This window comes from Pelodiscus sinensis, chromosome 1 (assembly GCF_052426305.1).
Source record: "Pelodiscus sinensis isolate ZL-2025 chromosome 1, ASM5242630v1, whole genome shotgun sequence".
Taxonomy (NCBI): Eukaryota; Metazoa; Chordata; order Testudines; family Trionychidae; genus Pelodiscus; species Pelodiscus sinensis.
In genome coordinates, this window is record NC_143052.1 from 73225114 (window position 1) to 73244333 (window position 19220).

The window sequence follows — 19220 nt, forward strand, 5'->3', positions numbered from 1 at the left end:
TGTGCCATGTGCATCCTCCCCCTATCCAGCCATGGGGAGGGGAGCGGGCTCTCACTTGCCACAGCTTCCCCAACCCTGGTGGAAGGTGCACCATGCTATATGGCCCGGCTGAGCCCAGCACACCCTCTCAAGTGCCGGAGAAGTGGGGAGGCTGGGCCTGGCAGTACAGCATGCCCTGCCTCCTCCCTCCCCCGGTGCTCCAGGGCTGGAGAGGTTGGGCTGGGCCAGGCCATGTGGAGCACCAGAAAGGGAGGAGGCAGGGTGTGCTGTGCCATGCCGCCCAGCCTGCAGCCCCAGAGCAATGGGGGAAGGGAGAGGATGCACCACATGTCCAGGTCACTGGGAGGGCAGGCACTCATTGGGTCAGCAACATTCTGTCCCCAAACCACCTACAGTAGGCACTGGGGGCAGAGTGTGACCAGGGCTATGCCTGGCGGTTTAGGAAGGCAGAGCCTTCCCCCCACCTTACATACTCAACATCTATGGGCTGTGGGTCTAAAAATTGCAATTTAGACATTTGGGCTTGAGCTAGAACACAGGCTGTGAAACCATGTGACTGGGAGCCCAGGTTCCAGCCCAAGCCTGAATGTCTTCTCTGCAATTTTTAGTCACACAGCCCAGGCTCAGCCAGCTTGAATCAACTGACCCCGACTCTGAGACCCGGTATCTTGTTTTTTTTATTGCAGTGTAGATGGAAGTTTGAAAACTTCCATGAATGTCACTAAAACGGTTTTAACTTTACAACTGAGCAAATGTAGCAAGGCATGGGAGACAAAGATTGTCTTTTTGCAAATAAAGAATTAAAGACACTTTGCCACAATGTATCTGGCACCAGCAAATATGATGTGGACTTTTCCATGTTGATTTGAAAAAGTATCTGTATTATTAGGAGCAATTTTCTTAACACCTACTGGTCTAGAGTCTTCCATATGTACTCAAGTTGAAGCCCAACTCCAAAATAAATGCACCATTTACATAGTAAAGTATAATTGAACATGAATAAGAGTGACACAATCTAATTCTTTGTGTATATCAATATAGGCCCAAACAAAGGGTTTTTATGATTTGTCACAGAAAGTGGCACTTTTCAAAAACATTTCCTTTTAACAGTGATTCTTAAATCTTTTTTTCAGTGCATTAGAACTTTCTTGATTTGGCAACCGTGGGAAACAGGATATGCTGGATTAAAGAATTTGCCGGGACAGGGAGGGCACTGGGGCTCTGGGAGTAAGAGGGATGAGGGCGCGGTGCTTGCCTTGTACCCCACTTCTGGGGTCACATGTGGCTCCACGCTCCTTTCCCCTCCCCCGCAATAGAGTGGCAGGAAAAGCTTAGGGAAGCACATTGCTGCACCTGTTGTTGGGACAGGGGGAGCAATAGTACGCAGAGCTGCTTCCTTCTCCAGCTGCCAGGGTCTGTACCACAGGTGTTCCCAGATTAGGGACTTCCAGGCTGTGTCTAGACTGGTCGCTTTTCTGGAAAAACTTGCCAGCTGTCTACACTGGCCGCTTGAATTTCTGCAAAAGCACTGACGAGCTCATGTAAGATTGTCAGTGTTTTTGCGGAAATACTGTGCTGCTCCCATTCGGGCAAAAGTCTTTTTCCAAAAAACTTTTGCGCAAAAGGGCCAGTGTAGACAGCAGAGATTTGTTTTCCGCAAAAAAGCCCCGATCGCGAAAATGGTGATTGGGGTTTTTTTTGCGGAAAAACGCATCTAGATTGGCCACGGACGCTTTTCCGCAAAAAGTGCTTTTGCGGAAAATCGTCCTGCCAATCTAGACACTCTTTTCCGAAAATGCTTTTAACGGAAAACTTTGCCATTAAAAGCATTTCCGGAAAATCATGCCAGTCTAGACGTAGACCCAGAGTACAGTGGGGAGGGATAGCTCAGTGGTTTGAGCATTGGCCTGATAAACCCAGGGTTGTGAGTTCAATTCTTGCAGAGGACATTTAGGGATTTGGGACAAAAATTTGTCAGGGATGGTACTTGGTCCTGCTGTGAAGGCAGGGGACTTGACTTGATGACCTTTCAAGGTCCGTTCCAGCTCTAAGAGATAAGCAATCTCCATATGTATTTAGGAATACTGATTTTCAAGAAAAAGTATATATTTCAAAATAAACATGTAACTCAAATAATTATTTGTGTTTGATTATTTATGATAATGTCTTGTTGAGATGAGAATGGGATCCCATTGTGCTAGGCAATATAGAAATATGTAATAAGAGAGATTTCTTGTGCTGGGATCTTGGGGTGTATCTACACTGCACCATTATTTTGGAATAACTAGCGTTATTCTGAAATAACAATGCGAGCTTCTACACAGCAATTCCATTATTTTGAAATAATATCAAAATAATAGGTGGCTTATTCTGACTTCTGTAAACCTCATTCCATGAGGAATAACTCCTCTTCTGAAATAGCTATTTTGAAATCGATGCAGTGTGGACGCTCCACTGCTGCTATTTCAAAATAGCTCCTCACCAGGGCCATTCTAAATTGTTTCTTCCTAGTGCTTCCTGGGGCTCTAAACTGAGATAGCACATCCACATTAGGGAAGCCTGCCTCTGACTAATTTTGAAGCTTCCCTGTAATGTGGACGCACTATTTTGAAATAAGCAATTTCAGACTATATCTTCCAGAATAGTTTATTCTGAAATAAGTATGCAGTGTGGATGTACCCTTAGGCACAAAGGAAGTTTTATCAATCCCATTTTACAGATTGGAAATTGAGGCCCAGAAAAATTAAGTAGATCTGGTCAAAATTTCCTTCTTTTTTAGTGAAACCTTTATTTGATTTTTTATCTTAATTTTAAAATTTGAAAAAAAAAGCTAGATTTTTATTTAAAAAATGAGGGCAGCGTTCAATCAGCTACAGAGATGGTCAAAATGTGTTTTCATTTTTGAAATATATTGACATAATTTTCAATAAATTTCAAGAAAAAATCAGAGATTTTTACTAGCTTTTCACTCATCTTTGTTATTAAATGACAGGTACAAAGTGTGTGGAGAGATCCTAAAATTCAATCTAGATCTTCTTGATATTACTTAGTACCCAGTCCTGTGATTCAATTAATCTCCCTACCCTCTTCCTGATTTCTTATCCTTCTGCAGTTCTGTTTCTCCTTTTCATACATGCTCAGCAGGCAGAACATTAAGAATACAGGACAATCTCCCTCCTCTTAGTTTTAATATCACAGTGGCTCTGTACAGTTCTGGGCTGGAGTATGCTCAATGCAGATGAAATCTGTGCAGAATTAGCTGCCAAACATGAACAAGCTTTTACTAAAAGCAGTGAGATATTTAAAAGGCTTTTCACTTGATCAGATTGAGGTGAATTTTCCTAGATATAGCAAAAGGCACATTCCTGATACCAGAGTGACATCCCTGCTATGTTTCTAGACCTTGTTTAATGAAAAAATGGTTGTAAGAATACTGCTAACATGAGCAAAACAACATGTTTCCTTTACTTCTCTTTTAGAATGTACTAAACTGTTTTAGCTGAAATCTGAAAAAATTAACCAGAGTCAGATACCCAGCATTGTAGATTTCAGATTAAATAGTGAAAGTTTATCAAAGTTATAAACAATTGAAAGTAAGGTTTTATAATGGGAAGTGACATGCAACCTTAACTATAGTTGATACCAGCTGCACCTATAAAGTATATCAATTTAATTCCTCTCTCTTTCTCTCTCTCTCCGCATACATACATACATACATAATATGTAATATGTATATATACGTATGTGTGTATCCATATTATGAGAAAAGTGAGTTTAATGGTGTCATGTTTGGTTTGTGATTTTTTTTTGTATTTTTAAACTTTAGCATTTGATGGATTCTATGGATTCAGATATATTAAATGAAAATAACAAATCTACTGTCACTTGGGATAGAACAGAAACAGTCACTGGATTATATGAAGGCTCAGCTGAGATGTTTCCTACAATACAAACAGTCTCTTCAATAACATTTACTAGTCTATCTAATGATAACTTTCCCACCATCAATGGAGCATCAGAACTACAGTCCGGTAAATTTTAAGATATTTTTGTACCTACCTCCTTGTTCAAAAGGTCCCTGTCACTGTCTCAAATATGATCTTTAGCACAGAGTTCAACCAAATTATTAATGGGTCATTTCCTGGAGTCAATTTTTTTTTACTACCAAATAACCTGCAGAAGCAACTGTGAATGCCACACAGGCAGGAACTGGCCCTTTATCACCCAGCTGACCTTCTTCCAAGTGAAAGTAGCATACTAGAGCCATCAGCCAAGCTGCATAGACAATCAGTTATTACAGTTGCCAAAGCAGGTGTGATTGCAGGGGATTAACTTATCTCCAAGCCCTTCACAGACCTTGATTTCCCTAAGCCTTTTGACTAATAGCTTTTCAAATGTCACTGAAGGTAAATAGGTCAAAAAGTTACAACTCTGCTCGATGGGGTGGCAAACAGGTGGAGATGGCCCCCCATGTCATGGTGATGTCATTAGTGTATACACTTGTTCTGTGTTATCAATGGAACGTTGTTTCTTTACTAAGTATGGATATTTATGACCCATTAAATAAGACTTAGTTGACAGATACTGGCTTAAAATACCTCTTCAAATTTTTACAATGAGCGCTTTAAGCAGCAGAGGACCAAATTCTGATTTTATTCATGCTCCATTAAAGTCCTTGTATCTGGTTAACAGTGTTTTTGTAGCTGTGTTGTCACAAGATATCAGAAAGACAAGGTAGATGACGTAATATCTTTTATTGGAGCAGCATCTGTTGGCAAAAGAGACAAGCTTTCAAGCTTACATAGACCCCTTCTTCAGGTCTGAATCTGGTGTAATGCAATATTCAAGTTGAAGTAACTTATTTTATCTTGAAAATATTTGTCAATTAGATGCAGACAGGTTTTCAAAAGTGCCAACTGATTTTGGATGCTTCCATTTTTGGATACAGGCAGTCCCCGGGTTACGTACAAGATAGGGACTGTAGGTTTGTTCTTAAGTTGAATCTGTATGTAAGTTGGAACTGGTGTCCAGATTCAGCCACTGCTGAAACTGATCAAGTTTCCCGCCCGGGTCCTCCTCCGCTTTGCTCAGCATCTCCCTGGTCTGCAGACTGCCTGTACTAAACTTGAGAATCCTTGGCCTAATTTTCAGATATGCTGTGTCCATCCCTTTACGTGTATGTCCAGAATGCTGTAGTGTAATGACATCGCCTCTATGATACATTGATTTTGACTAGAACAGAGAGCTGGGTATTGAGTTTAGCCTATCCTCATGATATCCTGAATTTTTTTCTGATTCATCCTGACCTCCTAGCTTTGTTCTGTCGTATTGACCCAAATTACTCCTTCCTTCCAAAACACCTGTATGAAAAGAGTTTCTTGAGGAGACCCAGGAGTAGATGCTCTTTAGATTAGGAAATTCCTTACTTTCTGTGGGAAAGCAAGCAAAGCCTATCCCCTAATTTAGTGGATTCCTGTGGGTCCTGAAAGACTGGGGCCATCTACACAAATGTCTTGAGCTTCCATACCAATTTTACCAAACTTCTTCAGTCCATAGATCTCAAGATCCACAGATCATAAGGGAGACAATCTGAATTACCTGTCCTCTGCTATCCTACCACTTGTTTAGCTTAGCCCACTGAGGGCACATCTACACAGCAAGGCAAAAGTCAAATTAAGCTATGCAACTTGAGCGACATCAGTTGCATAGCTTAAATCGAAATAGCTTAATTTGGCCTTTGGCGCTGTTTACACAGCAGGAAGTCAAAGGAAGAACACTCTTCCTTTGACTTCCCATACTCCTCATAATATGAGGGTTAGAGGAGTCAGAGTATTAAGTCCTCCAACACGTCATTATTTAAAAATAATGGCTTGCGGTATAGATACGATCTTTGTTATTTCAGAATAAGGTCAGTTATTCTAAAATAATGCTGCTGTGTAGACAGCATGAGTGTCCATCCAGTCCCAAAGCCTGGACTTTGACTGTGTGGATTCTAGGGGTGGATATGGAAACATGGAGAGAGCCATGCACAAAGCGTCCTCTGTATGTGTATATTAGAAGCCATGATGTTGCCTATTATTTATATATTTCTAATTGCCATAAAAGTGAGGTGAACATGCCTATGATAAAATATATGTGCAAAAATATTTCAGCTTGGAGGGTACGTCTAAACTACATGCCTCTGTCGGCAGAGGCATGTAGATTTGTTTGTTCAGCAAAGGCAAATGAAGCCACGATTTAAATGATCGCGGCTTCATTTACATTTACATGGCTGCCGCGCTGAGCCGACAAACAGCTGATCAGCTGTTTGTCGGCTCAGCACGGCAGCCATGTAAATGTAAATGAAGCCGCGATCATTTAAATCGCGGCTTCATTTGCCTTTGCCTATCTGTCTAATCTACACGCCTCTGCCGACAGAGGCATGTAGTCTAGACACAGCCAGAGTGTGCAAAAATACTATAATTTTACAAATGGATTGCTTTTTCCTTTAAATTACAGATAACCAGTATGTTATCATTTCAGATGAACAGCTGTCATATACAATAAAAGGACTTGTACCTTTCTCAAAGTATATAATCAAAGTATCTGCTTTCACCATTATTGGAGAAGGGCCTCCAGCTGTTCTCACCATTAGCACACTTGAACAAGGTATCAATTTATAACTTTGAAATCTACTATATATTTGAGAGAGTTTGTGCATCTTTCTGTGTGTCTGTCTGTCCATCTGATACCATTTGTTCAAGAACTCCTCCTAAATGGTAAAGCTAGGACCACCAAATTTGATATGCAGCTTTCTCTAATCATAACTTAAAATAAACTAAGGGTTTGGCTGTGCCAGAACAATGGAATATTCCTGGAATTTGATTGATTCTCATAAAATGGAAAGGGAGGGGTCTGTTAGGAGGGAGTTATACTGTAGAACAGGACTACTCAACATGCAGCGTGTGGGCCACATGTGGCCCGCAGCCTGTTTGTTTGCAGCACACAGCGTGGTTTGGGTTTACGTGGGGTTCAACACGTGGCCCATTTGTGGGATCCTTTGAACATGGCCTTCCCTGAGAACACGCTCCACAATGGCAAGGCATCTCCCAGTCAGGATGAGCACTGAAAGATGTAAGCGGATGGGCTGGCTGCAACAGACGGGTACAGGGTGTCATTGTTTCTAGACCCCAGGGATGAGGTGTTGGGAGCACCAGGGCATTGTGGAAAGTGCTTTGTATTCATGCCCATCAGTGTGAAAGAAGCTATTTGCATATATTTGCATGTATATACAAGCACCACTTTAGTTGCAGCCCTCAGCATGGTCTGTGAGTATCATTGTAATCTCGGGGGCTTCCAAAATTGAGTAGCCCTGCTGTAGAATGTTGATAGTGGGGCATCAAGGGACCAGAGAAGGGAACCAGTCAGCTATAACCGCATTGATCCAGCAGAGAGCAGGGATGCAGAAAGGAACAGCTATCTAATATCAATTGCCGAGAGTTTGTCTGTTTCTGTGTGTGTTTGTCTGTGTGTCTGTCCCCCAGTCGGGGGATATGCACCTCTCCCGACAGATGCAGTGGCTATGGACAGGTGTTTCTCACCTGCACCCAAGCTTTTTTGTGGTGAGAGAGGGATGAGGGGTTGTCCTCTCGCTATGGGGCAGCCAAGCAATTCTGGGTAAATCTTCTACCAGTGTCATATAACAGATTACTCCTTTCACCGCAGTTATTGCCATGATTTAGTCTTTCTTTCACTCACATTAATTCTTTTTTGTTTTTGTTTAAGTTCCAAGCTCAGTGCAAAATATTTATTATAAAAATATTAGCTCATCATCTATTTTGCTGTACTGGGATCCTCCAGCAAATCCCAATGGAAAAATCACTCATTATACAATTTATGCGATGGAACTGGACACAAAGAGAGCATTTCACATGACAACAGCAAACAATAGCTTCCTTATAACAGGTATGGGATAGTGTTAGCATGACAGGGAAGACTAGATGACCTTTTGAAGTGCCTTCCAGCCTTACATTTCTCTGATTTATAAAAATAGTTCCACCTGTGTTATGCACAATTGATCTAACTATTTAGAGATGTAAGTAGTCCAGATCATTCTCTCCTTATCTTCATGTGGAAGGATGGCATTTCTGCAGCATTGTCCCCTTACAGAACCTGGGGAAAGGACAATAAGTCTGGGGGGTGAAAACCTATTGTACCCACCTCCGCATCCATGGAAGTTACCTGAAAAAGATAATGAACACTATGTCCAAGAGACCAGCATGGCTAGAGAACTCCCTGGCAATATTGCGCTAATGGAATTACTCTGCCTATAAATTGAGGGAAATTATTGGGGGCCAGAGGTGGTGCAGGGGCAGAGAGGGCCTTTGCATTAATGGTCCAAGTTTCTTGTGGTCCAGAGTAATGTTTCCTCTAATTTTTTCCATTCATGTGCACAGTAAATTTTGTTATGTGTTCTGAGGCTTGTGCAGATGTGCACCACCAGTAGAAATGCATGCTGCTGGGGGGCGCTGTGAGCGCTCTGCTAATCAGCTGGGTGGCACCTGAATCTCTGTTGGGTGGCTGCCTAAGCACTCATCTTATAGGGAACACTGATTCAGAGGACTCTGCCAATAATGGAGGGTAGCTTTTCGATAGAGAGAAAAACCTATCATCTTGGCTCCTTTAGGATGGTAGTCATTAATTTCTTCAAGGGATTTCTAATGGGAATTTTCTCGGAACGTCCCCCTTTTGGATTTTCACATGTGAAGGAGTTAGTTTGGCTTAGTGTTTCTGTGCTGTTAGCGCTTTTTATGACTTTCACATTTTACACAGCATGTTAGACATTTATTTTCTTTTTCTACTTTAAAAATAATGTTTTGTATATTAATAGTAGAAAAGGCATCCCACTGTGGGTTTTCAGACACTTGTTTGTACTGATAAAGTATTACAATACACACGTACGCACACACTTGTGTGTGTGTGCATGCACTTGATTTCTAATGGATCAACTGTTAAAGCCATGTACAGAGATTGAGTTAGTCAATTTCTCTTGAAGTCAATGGGAGTGATATGTATGGGGCTCCAACTAACATTTTATTTTCAAATATCTCAAAGTAGCTTTATGGGCTCTTAGTTTGGAATTTTACATAAATTATTATGTAACTATGAAAACTATTTGAACATTGCCCATTTTTATACTTAATATATGAACTAAAATAAAAGAGGAAGTTTAAAAAGAATCACAATCTAGAATTTTTTTTCTTGCTCTTATTAGGTCTGAAAAAGTACACAAATTATAAAATGAGAGTAGCTGCTTCCACCACTGTGGGAGAAAGTGCACTGTCAGAAGAGAATGATATTTTTGTGAAAACACCTGAAGACGGTAAGTCTTGTGTTTACAGTGATAGGTATGCACTGGGTGCATGCACAGATCAATGATAAAACCTACAGTGAGATCTATCTCCAAAATTTGGAATCTTCCCAAATCCACTCAAACTAGGATTCTCCTACTGCCAAATGTCAGCCAGTTTTCCAGGCTTGGGAGTAAAGAAATAAACTCAGCATTATGTGAAGATCAGCAAATTTGGGCTCTGATGCACCAATAAGGGAATTGCTGACAATGTCCTATCTCCGCCTCCTTTCTAATTAAACCAAGGGCTATTAGCTTGGAAGATCTGTAGTTTCTGATTATGATTATGATGTGGAAGATAGTAGCTTCTGAGGCATCCAGAACCTAAACGAATAAAGAATTTGTATCTTAAAAACAGCATTTTAAATTGCACCCAGAAACAATTTGGAAACCGTCTCAGATCATGGAATATAAGTGAATATTCTGTCTAGAAGTGGAGCTGCTGAACAAGTGAGCAGCAGCATTCTGAATAAGCAGCATTTTCTGAGTTGAACTATGGCATAGACCTTTGTGGAATGCAATATACTGGGCTTTATTATCTTTTGAGGCTGATCAGTAATTTTAGCATAAGATATAATAGTGCAGCAACCACCCCACTGCTATGTGTCACATCAAGATTTTATAGCTCTAAGTAGAATAGTCCCTTTCTCCACAGCATGTTCCATACAACAGTTACTGCTGCTCCTAGAAGTGTTAGCTCCATTCTGGGATAGTAGCCCTTTGACAAATGGATAGATTGTATGGACACAGGGGTCAATGGCAGCCTAGTTTCTTAGGCTATGTCTACACAGCAGAACTATTTTGGGATACTTCCGGTATCCCTAAATAGCTATTCCACGTCTTAAGAGCTCGCTATTCCAACATCCCTGCAAATCTCATTGCACAAGGGATAAGAGACATTTTGGAATAGTACCTTATTTAAAAATGTGGTGCTCAGTAGACAGTGCCGAATTTCGTAATAAGTTATTTCAAAATAACATTGAAATAAGCTATGCAATTTGCGCAGAGCAGAAACCAGCCAATAGGAGCTGCTTGTGGGAACAACAGGTAACTAAGAAGAACCACGCCCTCTCTCCTCCACTCAGTTATTCACTAAAGCACATGGCCAAGCAAGCAGGCAGGCTCCTGAAATTTCTCCAATGGGATTGTGCGGGGGTGGGGCTGAAAATTCCCCTGTCCCCTCCAGTTTTGAAACAGAAAGGAAGCCTGGCAGTCGTGTTTCTGCATGGCACGTGGGGATGCAAAGCAAGCAGGGGAACCTGGGGCTCCTCGCTGCCTCTGTGGCCAGATCCGGCCCCTGGGCTGTATTTTGCTTAGGCCTGGATTGAATCCTAGGGGACACTAGCAATAGTTGTTACTGACCCCCTACACCAAAAGTAGAAGGAATAGAGGGAGATTTGGTCCTGTGAAAGGACCAGCCACAATTTGGCCACTAAGGGTATGTCTACATTGCAGTTAGACACCCTGGTCTGGTCTGTTCCAGCTGACTCTGGCTTCTGGGGTTCAGACTAAGGGGCTATTTGATTTCAGTGTAGATGGCCGGGCTTGGACTGAAGCATAAAATATGAGACTTTTTTTCTATCTCCCAGAGTCCTGGAGTCTGGGCACTGGCCTGCACCCAAACATCTACCCCACAGTTAAACAGCCTCTCAGCCCAAGTCCCTTGAACCTGAATCAGCTGGCGCAAGCCAGTCCAGTTTTCAGTTGCAGTGAAGACATGCCCTAAGAGATAGGTTTAGTGGTACTGAACATACAAACCCTGTCAATCAAATTAACCCCAGATGTAATTCGTGAAGTCAGTGTTGTTAACCAGGAATGAATTTGGTCCAGTGAGTCCTGCCATCCTGATTTGGAATGGAAGGAACTTCACTATATGATTGTAAAAAAATCTAACCACTAGCTAGCAGACACACTAATGTTGAAGGGGCTTGTGTGGGACTCAGAAACAAAGCCCTGAAAAGGTAAAGAAATACTTTGTGACTAACTTCCATTTAGTTTACCTACTACTGCTGGTGATTGATGACCATGAAGATCTTGGTGCAAATCTTATGTGCCATTGTGTGAAGGTCACACAGAATGCAAGTCTAGCTCTGTGGTAACCTAGTGGCTACACCTGCTTGCAGTGTCTGGACTCTAGCTGTTGACCAAGATGTAGTCACAGGACTCTGTATAAGTGGGCATAAGTGAGCCTTCACTAAGGCACAAAATCAGTAGTTGATGTAAACATCGCTTCTGTAGAAGAGCTGTTCACATGGTCACTAATAATAGGTGCAATCTATAAAACTTAATAAGATATAATAAACTGGTATGTTTTATTGCCTGAGCACCAGAATAATGATGACAATAAAGAATATTACCACATTTATACCTACCTTTTCTCCCTTATATCATCTTCTTATTATTAGTGGTGGGCTTTGAGGTTTAGTTCATATAAATGTTCAGAAGTCTCAAAGCTTATCTTTAAACTTCTTAGCCTGAAGGTCTCTCAGAGGTTTCCAGTGCTTCCTTATGAATTTCCGATTCCAGCAGCTCCAGTTGTAATAGGTCACTGTAGATCACAAAACTGCCAGTATGAATGTTCCAATATGCAGTCACTCCCAGTTCTTGAGTTCTCTGGCATGGAAAAATAATTAAAAGCAACAGCAAAGTATTCTCAATTCTGAGAGAAATGTGGATCGGTGAAGATCAATAAACTATATACTTAACCTATGTAGACTATCATGAGGAAATGGGAATTAAAAGGCAATTTCCTATTCTCCTGTGCTACAGTTTAGCTCACTGAGGCCAGTGAATTAAACTACGGTAAAACTGATGAAAATGAGAGAAGAATCAGACCTAATGTCTATGACCCTGAAGCTATGATTAGATTTATGAGGGCAGAGCATTGTAACCATATGAAATCCCACTGAAGTTTGTGCGACTCCATACAGGTACACATGTATATTGGTGCAGAATCATTTCCTAAGTTACAACATTGCAATAGAGACGGTGACACACACAGGAGACTGGTTGGAGGAAGGAGGACAGTGAGGTGGATCATATTATTGCTCTATTCAGTAATGCACGTCTTGGAATTTTTCATGGTTTAAATACATGATTTACAGTACTGTTCTTGTTTCTCTTTGTGGCAAAGTATGTTTTGAGGAGAGGAAGGAAGGTAAGAAGGAAGGAAGGAACAAACTGGTCTGGCTTACAAAGGAGGTTCTAGGCAGAGATGGCTGCATAGGAGAAGGCTCAGAAGCCTGTGTAGAAGTCAAAGGGTATGACTGCAGAAGGTGGCAATGTTTAAAAAGAGGAAACTGGTGGGAGATGCAGAAGCTAAGTTGTGAACAGGTCTCTGAAAGTAAGGATAAAGAGTTTGAATTTTATGTAAAAGGCAAGAGGAAGCCAATGAGAGGATTTGACAAAGAGTTGGACGTAAGCAAAAAGAATGATTTTTGCCGCTGCATTTTTGGTGGATTGACAAGTGAAGTTAGAGGCAGTCTAAAGAGGCTGCAGTAGTTGAGTGCAAGATGATCAAGATTTGCACAACAGTTTTACTGATGAGAAAAGAAGTATTTCTGAGCTATACAAGGATGAAAAACTGGTAAGACTTAGTGATTAATGATTTGGAGGGGAGACTATATCTTCACCTTTAGCTCTGAATCTTACTGTAGCTGCCTGTATGTGATGGGTTAAAAATCCAAAGATCTTTTATTTTGTGTTCTCTGCATTACAGAACCAAGCTCACCACCCCAAAATGTAGAGGTATTCGATGTAACTGCCACAGGAATATACTTGAGATGGTCACCACCAGAACAACCTAATGGGATCATAACTCATTATGAAGTTCTGTACAATTATGCCAATGACTTATTTATTAAAAATACCTCAACTACAAGTATTTTTTTAAGTGACATGAAACCATATACTCTCTACAACATTTCTTTAAGAGCTTTCACTAAACATGGCCATGGAAATCAGTCATCATTTCCACTCTCTGTCAGAACTTCTGAAACTGGTGAGTATATTAAAAATAATATAAATTGCCCACATTTGATAGACTGTGGTGACATTTTATGCTAGTTCATTTTACTGCAATGTACATTTTTATGCCAAATGCTTCCCTCTTTCACCTGTGCAAAGACTGAATAGAGAGTGGGAAAAGGAGTAGAGGGTAATAAGAGCAGAAGTGTACAATGGGAGCCAGGCCAGTTATGTATTGTAGAGCCTGATACAATCCCTGCCTTTTACCAATTCTTCTGCCATGCAGGAAAAAATATATTTTTATAGAAAATGAGGAATTTTAAAAGGCCAGGGTTGTTGCTGAGGACAAAGAGATTGAATTTGATGTGGTAGAAGAAAAGAAACAAGTGGAAAAACAAATCAAAGACAGATGGTGGTGACAAGAATGAAACAGCAGGAGAGAAAGTAGAAGTTATTGAAATACTTTGGAAAAAGGGGAGATAAAAAGAAATTGCAGAGGGTTCCAGTAGTCAAGATGAAAGTTGCCTACTGCAGGAAAAATGGTATTTTAGTAGAGAGTATCAATAAGAAAGAGTGAATTTTCGAGATATTGTACTAATAAGGATATAGTGAGAGATTAGATATTAGAGAACTGGGGTGGAGGGGAATTGAAGTGAGAAGGAATGAAACACTTGAAGCCTGGGAGACAGGCAGGATAAAGAAAATACCAATAGACATGAAGAGATGCAGAAGAAGGATTAGGAGATTAGATGTCAAAGAGTAGATGTTGGAGAAGCAGCTAAAAATATATGAAATGATGGCTGTCAAGAGGGAAGTTGGGGGAAGAGCTGAGAAAAATCTGGTTTGTTCTGAACTCAAATCATTTTTTGTATATTTTTGTAAGATCAGAAAACAAAACTTTTTTGGTTCACATAGACCAAAATGTTCCCAGTAAGTTTGCAATAGTTATTTTTTTTTCAGTTTGTTTTAAGTGAACCAAACCATTTCAGTCAACCCAAAATAATTTTGTTTTAGTTTTATGTTTTGATTTGATTGTTTACAAGTGTTTAAAACTCTTATTTTGGTGCTTTGTTTTTAAATTGACCATATTTGAATTTGAAGTGCCAATTCAAAACAAAACAAAAATCAAAACAACGAAACTTTTAGGCTACATCTACACTGTAGGCTTCTTGCTCAAGAAGTATTTTACGCAAGAGTTCTTGCACAAAAGGTCTCGTGCAAGAGCGTGTCCACACTGCCATGTGCTTTTGCGCATGAGATGTGCTTTTCAGCAAGAGTGTCCATGGCAGTGTGGATGCTCTCTTGCACAAGAAAGCTCTGATGGCCATTTTAGCCATAGAAAGCTCTGTTGTGCATCCATACTGCTTTCTTATGCAAGAGCTCTTGCACAAGAGGGCTTATTCCTCGTGCGGAGAGGAATAACTCTTGCACAACAAGCCCTCTTTTCTGACGCTTTACTATAAATTTACTTTTGCAAGAACCCATGTGCAGTGTAGACACTCTGCAAGATTTTGCGGAGGAACAGCTGTTCTTGCACAAAAAGGCTGCAGTGTAGACGGAGCCTTAATGTTTTCAGTGTTTTCCCCATTTGTTTTTTGTCTGAAATAATTTGTCAAATTAGTGAATCATTTCAGAGCACAAAAATGCATTTTTAAACAAAATAGTCCCTAATCATTGATTGATTTTTATTTATTTATTTATTTTGCCCAGTTCTAGTCAGGGGTATATAAGATGAGTGATTTTGAATAATTGGTGTGTAGATGAATGAGTGGGAATAGATAAGATCACAGTGAAAGGGAGACATGGAGGAAATGACTGAATAGATCTCTTAGGGTTACATAGGGACAGGAGAGGATATGAGGAGCCAATAAATAAGATGATAGAAACCTTGATAAGGGCCATTACAATGGAATGGAGAGGACAAAAGGCAAATTGGAATGTATCATCTGAAGGAGAAGAAATCAAGGCAATGAACTTAAACAGGATGCCCTGGGATTCTGGAAATAAATGGGATAAGGGAAATCAAATGGTAGCAAGTGCAAGAGAAGAAAGGTAAATTGTGGTGACATCTTTGATCAAGTTAGGGAAAAAAGAAACAGAGATATGAAGGTAGTGAGAACTACACGCACCCCACAGCTCTGAAAAGCAAACCACTTTGATAAGCTGTCCCTATATGTGCATTTTGGCGTCAAACTTTATACGTTCATATTTGAAAAATTTGGCTTAATAGTGTCCATTTGGGAACAGAAAGATGGCAGTAGGATGTCCTGAAAGTAAAACTACTTTGTGCTTACTTAGCTGAAAGTTAGCTCATATAATCTGTTGTTTGTTTATAAAAGTTACTACGGACCTAAATACCAAGGCCCTAATCAGGGGTGGGGAACCTAAGTCCCAGGGGCTGTATACGGCTCCCAGCTTGCCTGGATCTGGCCCACAACATTTTGGCACCTGAGGCGGGGAGGTCAAATGACGCTTGGGCCAAAACTTTGAAAGGTCTCTTGTTCCCTCCTTCCTCCAGCACAGCATTCTATCAGCTCTGTGCATCTAGAGCAGAGAGAATACATATGCACCAGCAGCAGACACAATTTTCTACACTCTGGGTCCTAGTGGTGCCCCCCACAGTCTGGCACCTGAGGCAGCCACCTCAGTTCGCCTCATGTAGGGCTGGCCCTGCCTGAGGCTCGGGGTCCCCCCCGCCAGCACTGGGGAACCTACGCTGGTGCTCCAGACCCCACCCCACCACCACCATCTCTCTGCAGGGCTGGAACACACAAAATCTTTTAGCCTGGGCTCTGGTGTGTGAGGAGAATGTGGAGAGCCACCATTGGGAGGGTTTGGTTGGTTTTTATTTATTTATTTATGCTTCCCACTTGTGTGCAGCCCCTGACTAATTTTTCTATGGGTCAGTGGCCCCTGTCCCAAAAAGGTTCCTCTGTTAATAATGACAAAAATCAGTGATTAATAATTGCCTAAGATCTTCTGGCTGGTCATTCCCTCCCTTGCTAGGTACCACCATTTTACCTTACAGGGAATATGTTCAAAAGAGTATTGTGCACTTATGAACAGGCCTGAAAAACTTATTCTTGAAGTGTATTATTAATAGGTATATTAAACATGTTGGAAACCTTCACCCATTCTTTAACTAAACTAATGTATTTCAGGTTCAGAGCACTGGCTGATAACTTGCTCAAATGCCTTAGGTCTTCCTTTCTTCCTCTCTTGGATATGCAGTGGATAATAGATTTGAATCAGAACTAGGTGGGACACTGAAGGGAAGCTGCAACAACACTCATTATGAATGAGTAATATCACAGGGAAGTCAAGCATCATTATATTGAAAGTATGGAGGGAACTGGGACATGTATCTGAAAGATCTTTATTAAAATTCCACCACCAGACTAGGAGGATGTTTAAGATGATTTCACAGTCTTTGATGGAATTCAGCCTCTCCTTGGATATTGCTAAATCCTCCTAGATGGAGGTGACTTATCTCTGGTACTCATACAAATATATATAAAGAGCAAATGTTTTGCATTGTGAATACAAAGGGTAGCCTCAAATGGTAGGCATTTTCAAAACATTTCCTATGGAGGATACTTAGAACTCCTCTAAAAGCCATTTATCCCCTTTACCTTGTCAAACTTCACAAACTGAAAGATGTGCTGTGAAAAGCAAAGTTATATTTATATTTTGTTTCAGAAAATGATCATGCAGTGTTAACATGTGCTGGTGCTTCCCTCCCTGGTTCAGGGATGTGGGTAAACATGTTTTCTGTAAATGGATCAGCAACGGCAAATGGAAGAAATCTTAGTGGAAACCCTTTGTTAAAATATTGGCAGCACATCAATGAAGAGTGTTGTAAGAGACAGCCAAGTGTATGGTGATGGCTAGTGAGGTGAAATGGAAGCTCAGCATCATAGATTAGGAGAAAATGAGTGAGAAGGTCTTTAGTTTGTTTGTCAAGAGCATTCCATCTGTTAAAAGGCTGAACATAAAAAAAATCTCATAATACAGGTAGTTTTGTTACATATAATAGATACATCTCATGTCTTTTTGAGCTTGCAGATCAACTTGCAAAAATATTATTTTTTTGCTTTTAATAAAAAAAGCTGAAATATTTACTGTGTTTGTAATGGCTTAACTAATGAACTAAACTTTGACTAGACTCTTTTTTAACTCTTAATTTTCTTCTTTCAGTTCCTGATAGTGCACCAGAAAACCTAACTTACAGGAACATCTCATCTACAGAAATAGAGTTATCATTTTTTCCACCATCTGTTCCCAATGGGATTATACGGAAGTATACTGTGTATCTCAGCAGGATTAATGGAACTGATCTGAGAATCATAAATACTACTTTTCTGACAATAAGTATTACAGGTGAGTGTATAGAAATTGGAAAGTTGATAGCGTCCTGATTGGTTGATATTGTATAATTCATGCTGACACATTCCAGTCAGCAGGAAATATTTAATGTTTGTTAGAAATTTAATGTTTACAGCCTTGAGTTAAATATGCCAATGTCATTAGATGCCACTTTTCAAGAAGATAGGCACCACTGACACTAAATTTATTGCTTATCTGAATACTAAGAGCTGGATTCTGCAAACACTCTGATATTTATTTTCACTGACTTCAAGTGGGACTACTCAAATGTTTGTTGTTTGATGATGTTTAGGTTATTGGACAAGACATTTTTATGTCATGGGATATGGAAAAAATCACTAATTATTTTTCTAACACTTTAACACATTTTTGGCACATCTAATATCAACCTTGAGGCCAGTGGGAATTGTGATGTTCACAGGACTTTTGCCTGCTTAAAAATATTAATTGAAATCCCCCTCAGAATTAAGGCATTCAGAAGCATTCTTCTTTCTGTAGGTTTAAAGAAATATACCAAATATATCATTGAGGTGTCTGCAAGTACCAGTAAGGGTGAAGGAGTTCGTAGTGCAATTCTAAACATACTGACTGATGAAGATGGTAAGTCAGAAAATAAATACAATTGATCATTGTCCACTTCTAGTAGGCAAGTCTTGAACTTTGTTTCAGAGATCTTCAGACATTTGATGTATCTAGCATTTTTATAAAGGCACATTCCATGTAGATATAATGGATTTTATTTTTTAATACCTCTATCAGTATAAATTATGTCAAATCACAAAAGTTTTGTATTTGGAAATCAACACTACTATTCTTTTAAAATGCTAGTCCCACAAAAATATCAGTGCCTTCCATTTTTAAGAACTCTTAATTTACTGTTACTATTTTAGCCTATTACAGAAAGGCAGGAAGTAAGCCAGATGGAGGTTCTCTCTGGATAGGAAGAAAAGTAGGTGAAGAAAGGAAGCACAAACAGCTTTAACCATTCCTTTTGCCTCCCAGAATGTCAGCCTACAACAGTTATAGTTCTAGTGCGTAGAGTCTTTGGTTCTTCTAAACAGATGAATGGATCGTTATAGTTATTAGTATTGTGCTAGTGCCCAGGGGACTTACTCAGTGGCACAAGGCACTCCAAAATGATCATGGCGAGGTGGGTCACTGATAAAGCCTTGGCATTACCCTCCATACTTGCCAACAGAGCTGCCATACATTATCAGAGTATATGCAGGTGGTACTCCCCACCAGGTTGCTTTTCTGGCTGCCAGCCCCCATTACCTCTGCCAGCCCTGGCCAGGGCTGCATTCCCCTCCACCAGCCCCAGCTGGGGCTGCACTCCCCACACAGGCCAGCCCTGGCTGTGCTTCTGAACTTGACCAGCCGGTGATCTCTGGTCTTGCAATACAGGCAGTCCCCGGGTTACATACAAGATAGGGACTGTAGGTTTGTTCTTAAGTTGAATTTGTATGTAAGTCAGAACTGG

At 40.5% G+C, this 19220-nt stretch overlaps 1 protein-coding gene across 11 annotated transcripts in view; it reads left to right on the forward strand.

The window, feature by feature from the left end:
• The window catches only part of PTPRQ (protein tyrosine phosphatase receptor type Q), a 207932-nt gene that overhangs the window by 80730 nt on the left and 107982 nt on the right, over positions 1–19220 (forward strand). For 10 of the 11 annotated variants that reach the window (XR_012904907.2, XM_075932438.2, XM_075932462.2 and 7 more), the window contains 7 exons: positions 3827–4031; positions 6499–6648; positions 7765–7944; positions 9254–9361; positions 13107–13388; positions 17552–17734; positions 18239–18340. Coding sequence is in view for 10 of the 11 variants with exons in the window: in XM_075932438.2 (XP_075788553.2) it covers positions 3827–4031; positions 6499–6648; positions 7765–7944; positions 9254–9361; positions 13107–13388; positions 17552–17734; positions 18239–18340 (1210 nt within the window). In the remaining variant the exon portion in view is untranslated. The remainder of the gene's footprint in view (positions 1–3826; positions 4032–6498; positions 6649–7764; positions 7945–9253; positions 9362–13106; positions 13389–17551; positions 17735–18238; positions 18341–19220) is intronic. The other variant, XM_075932408.2, reaches the window with a different exon arrangement.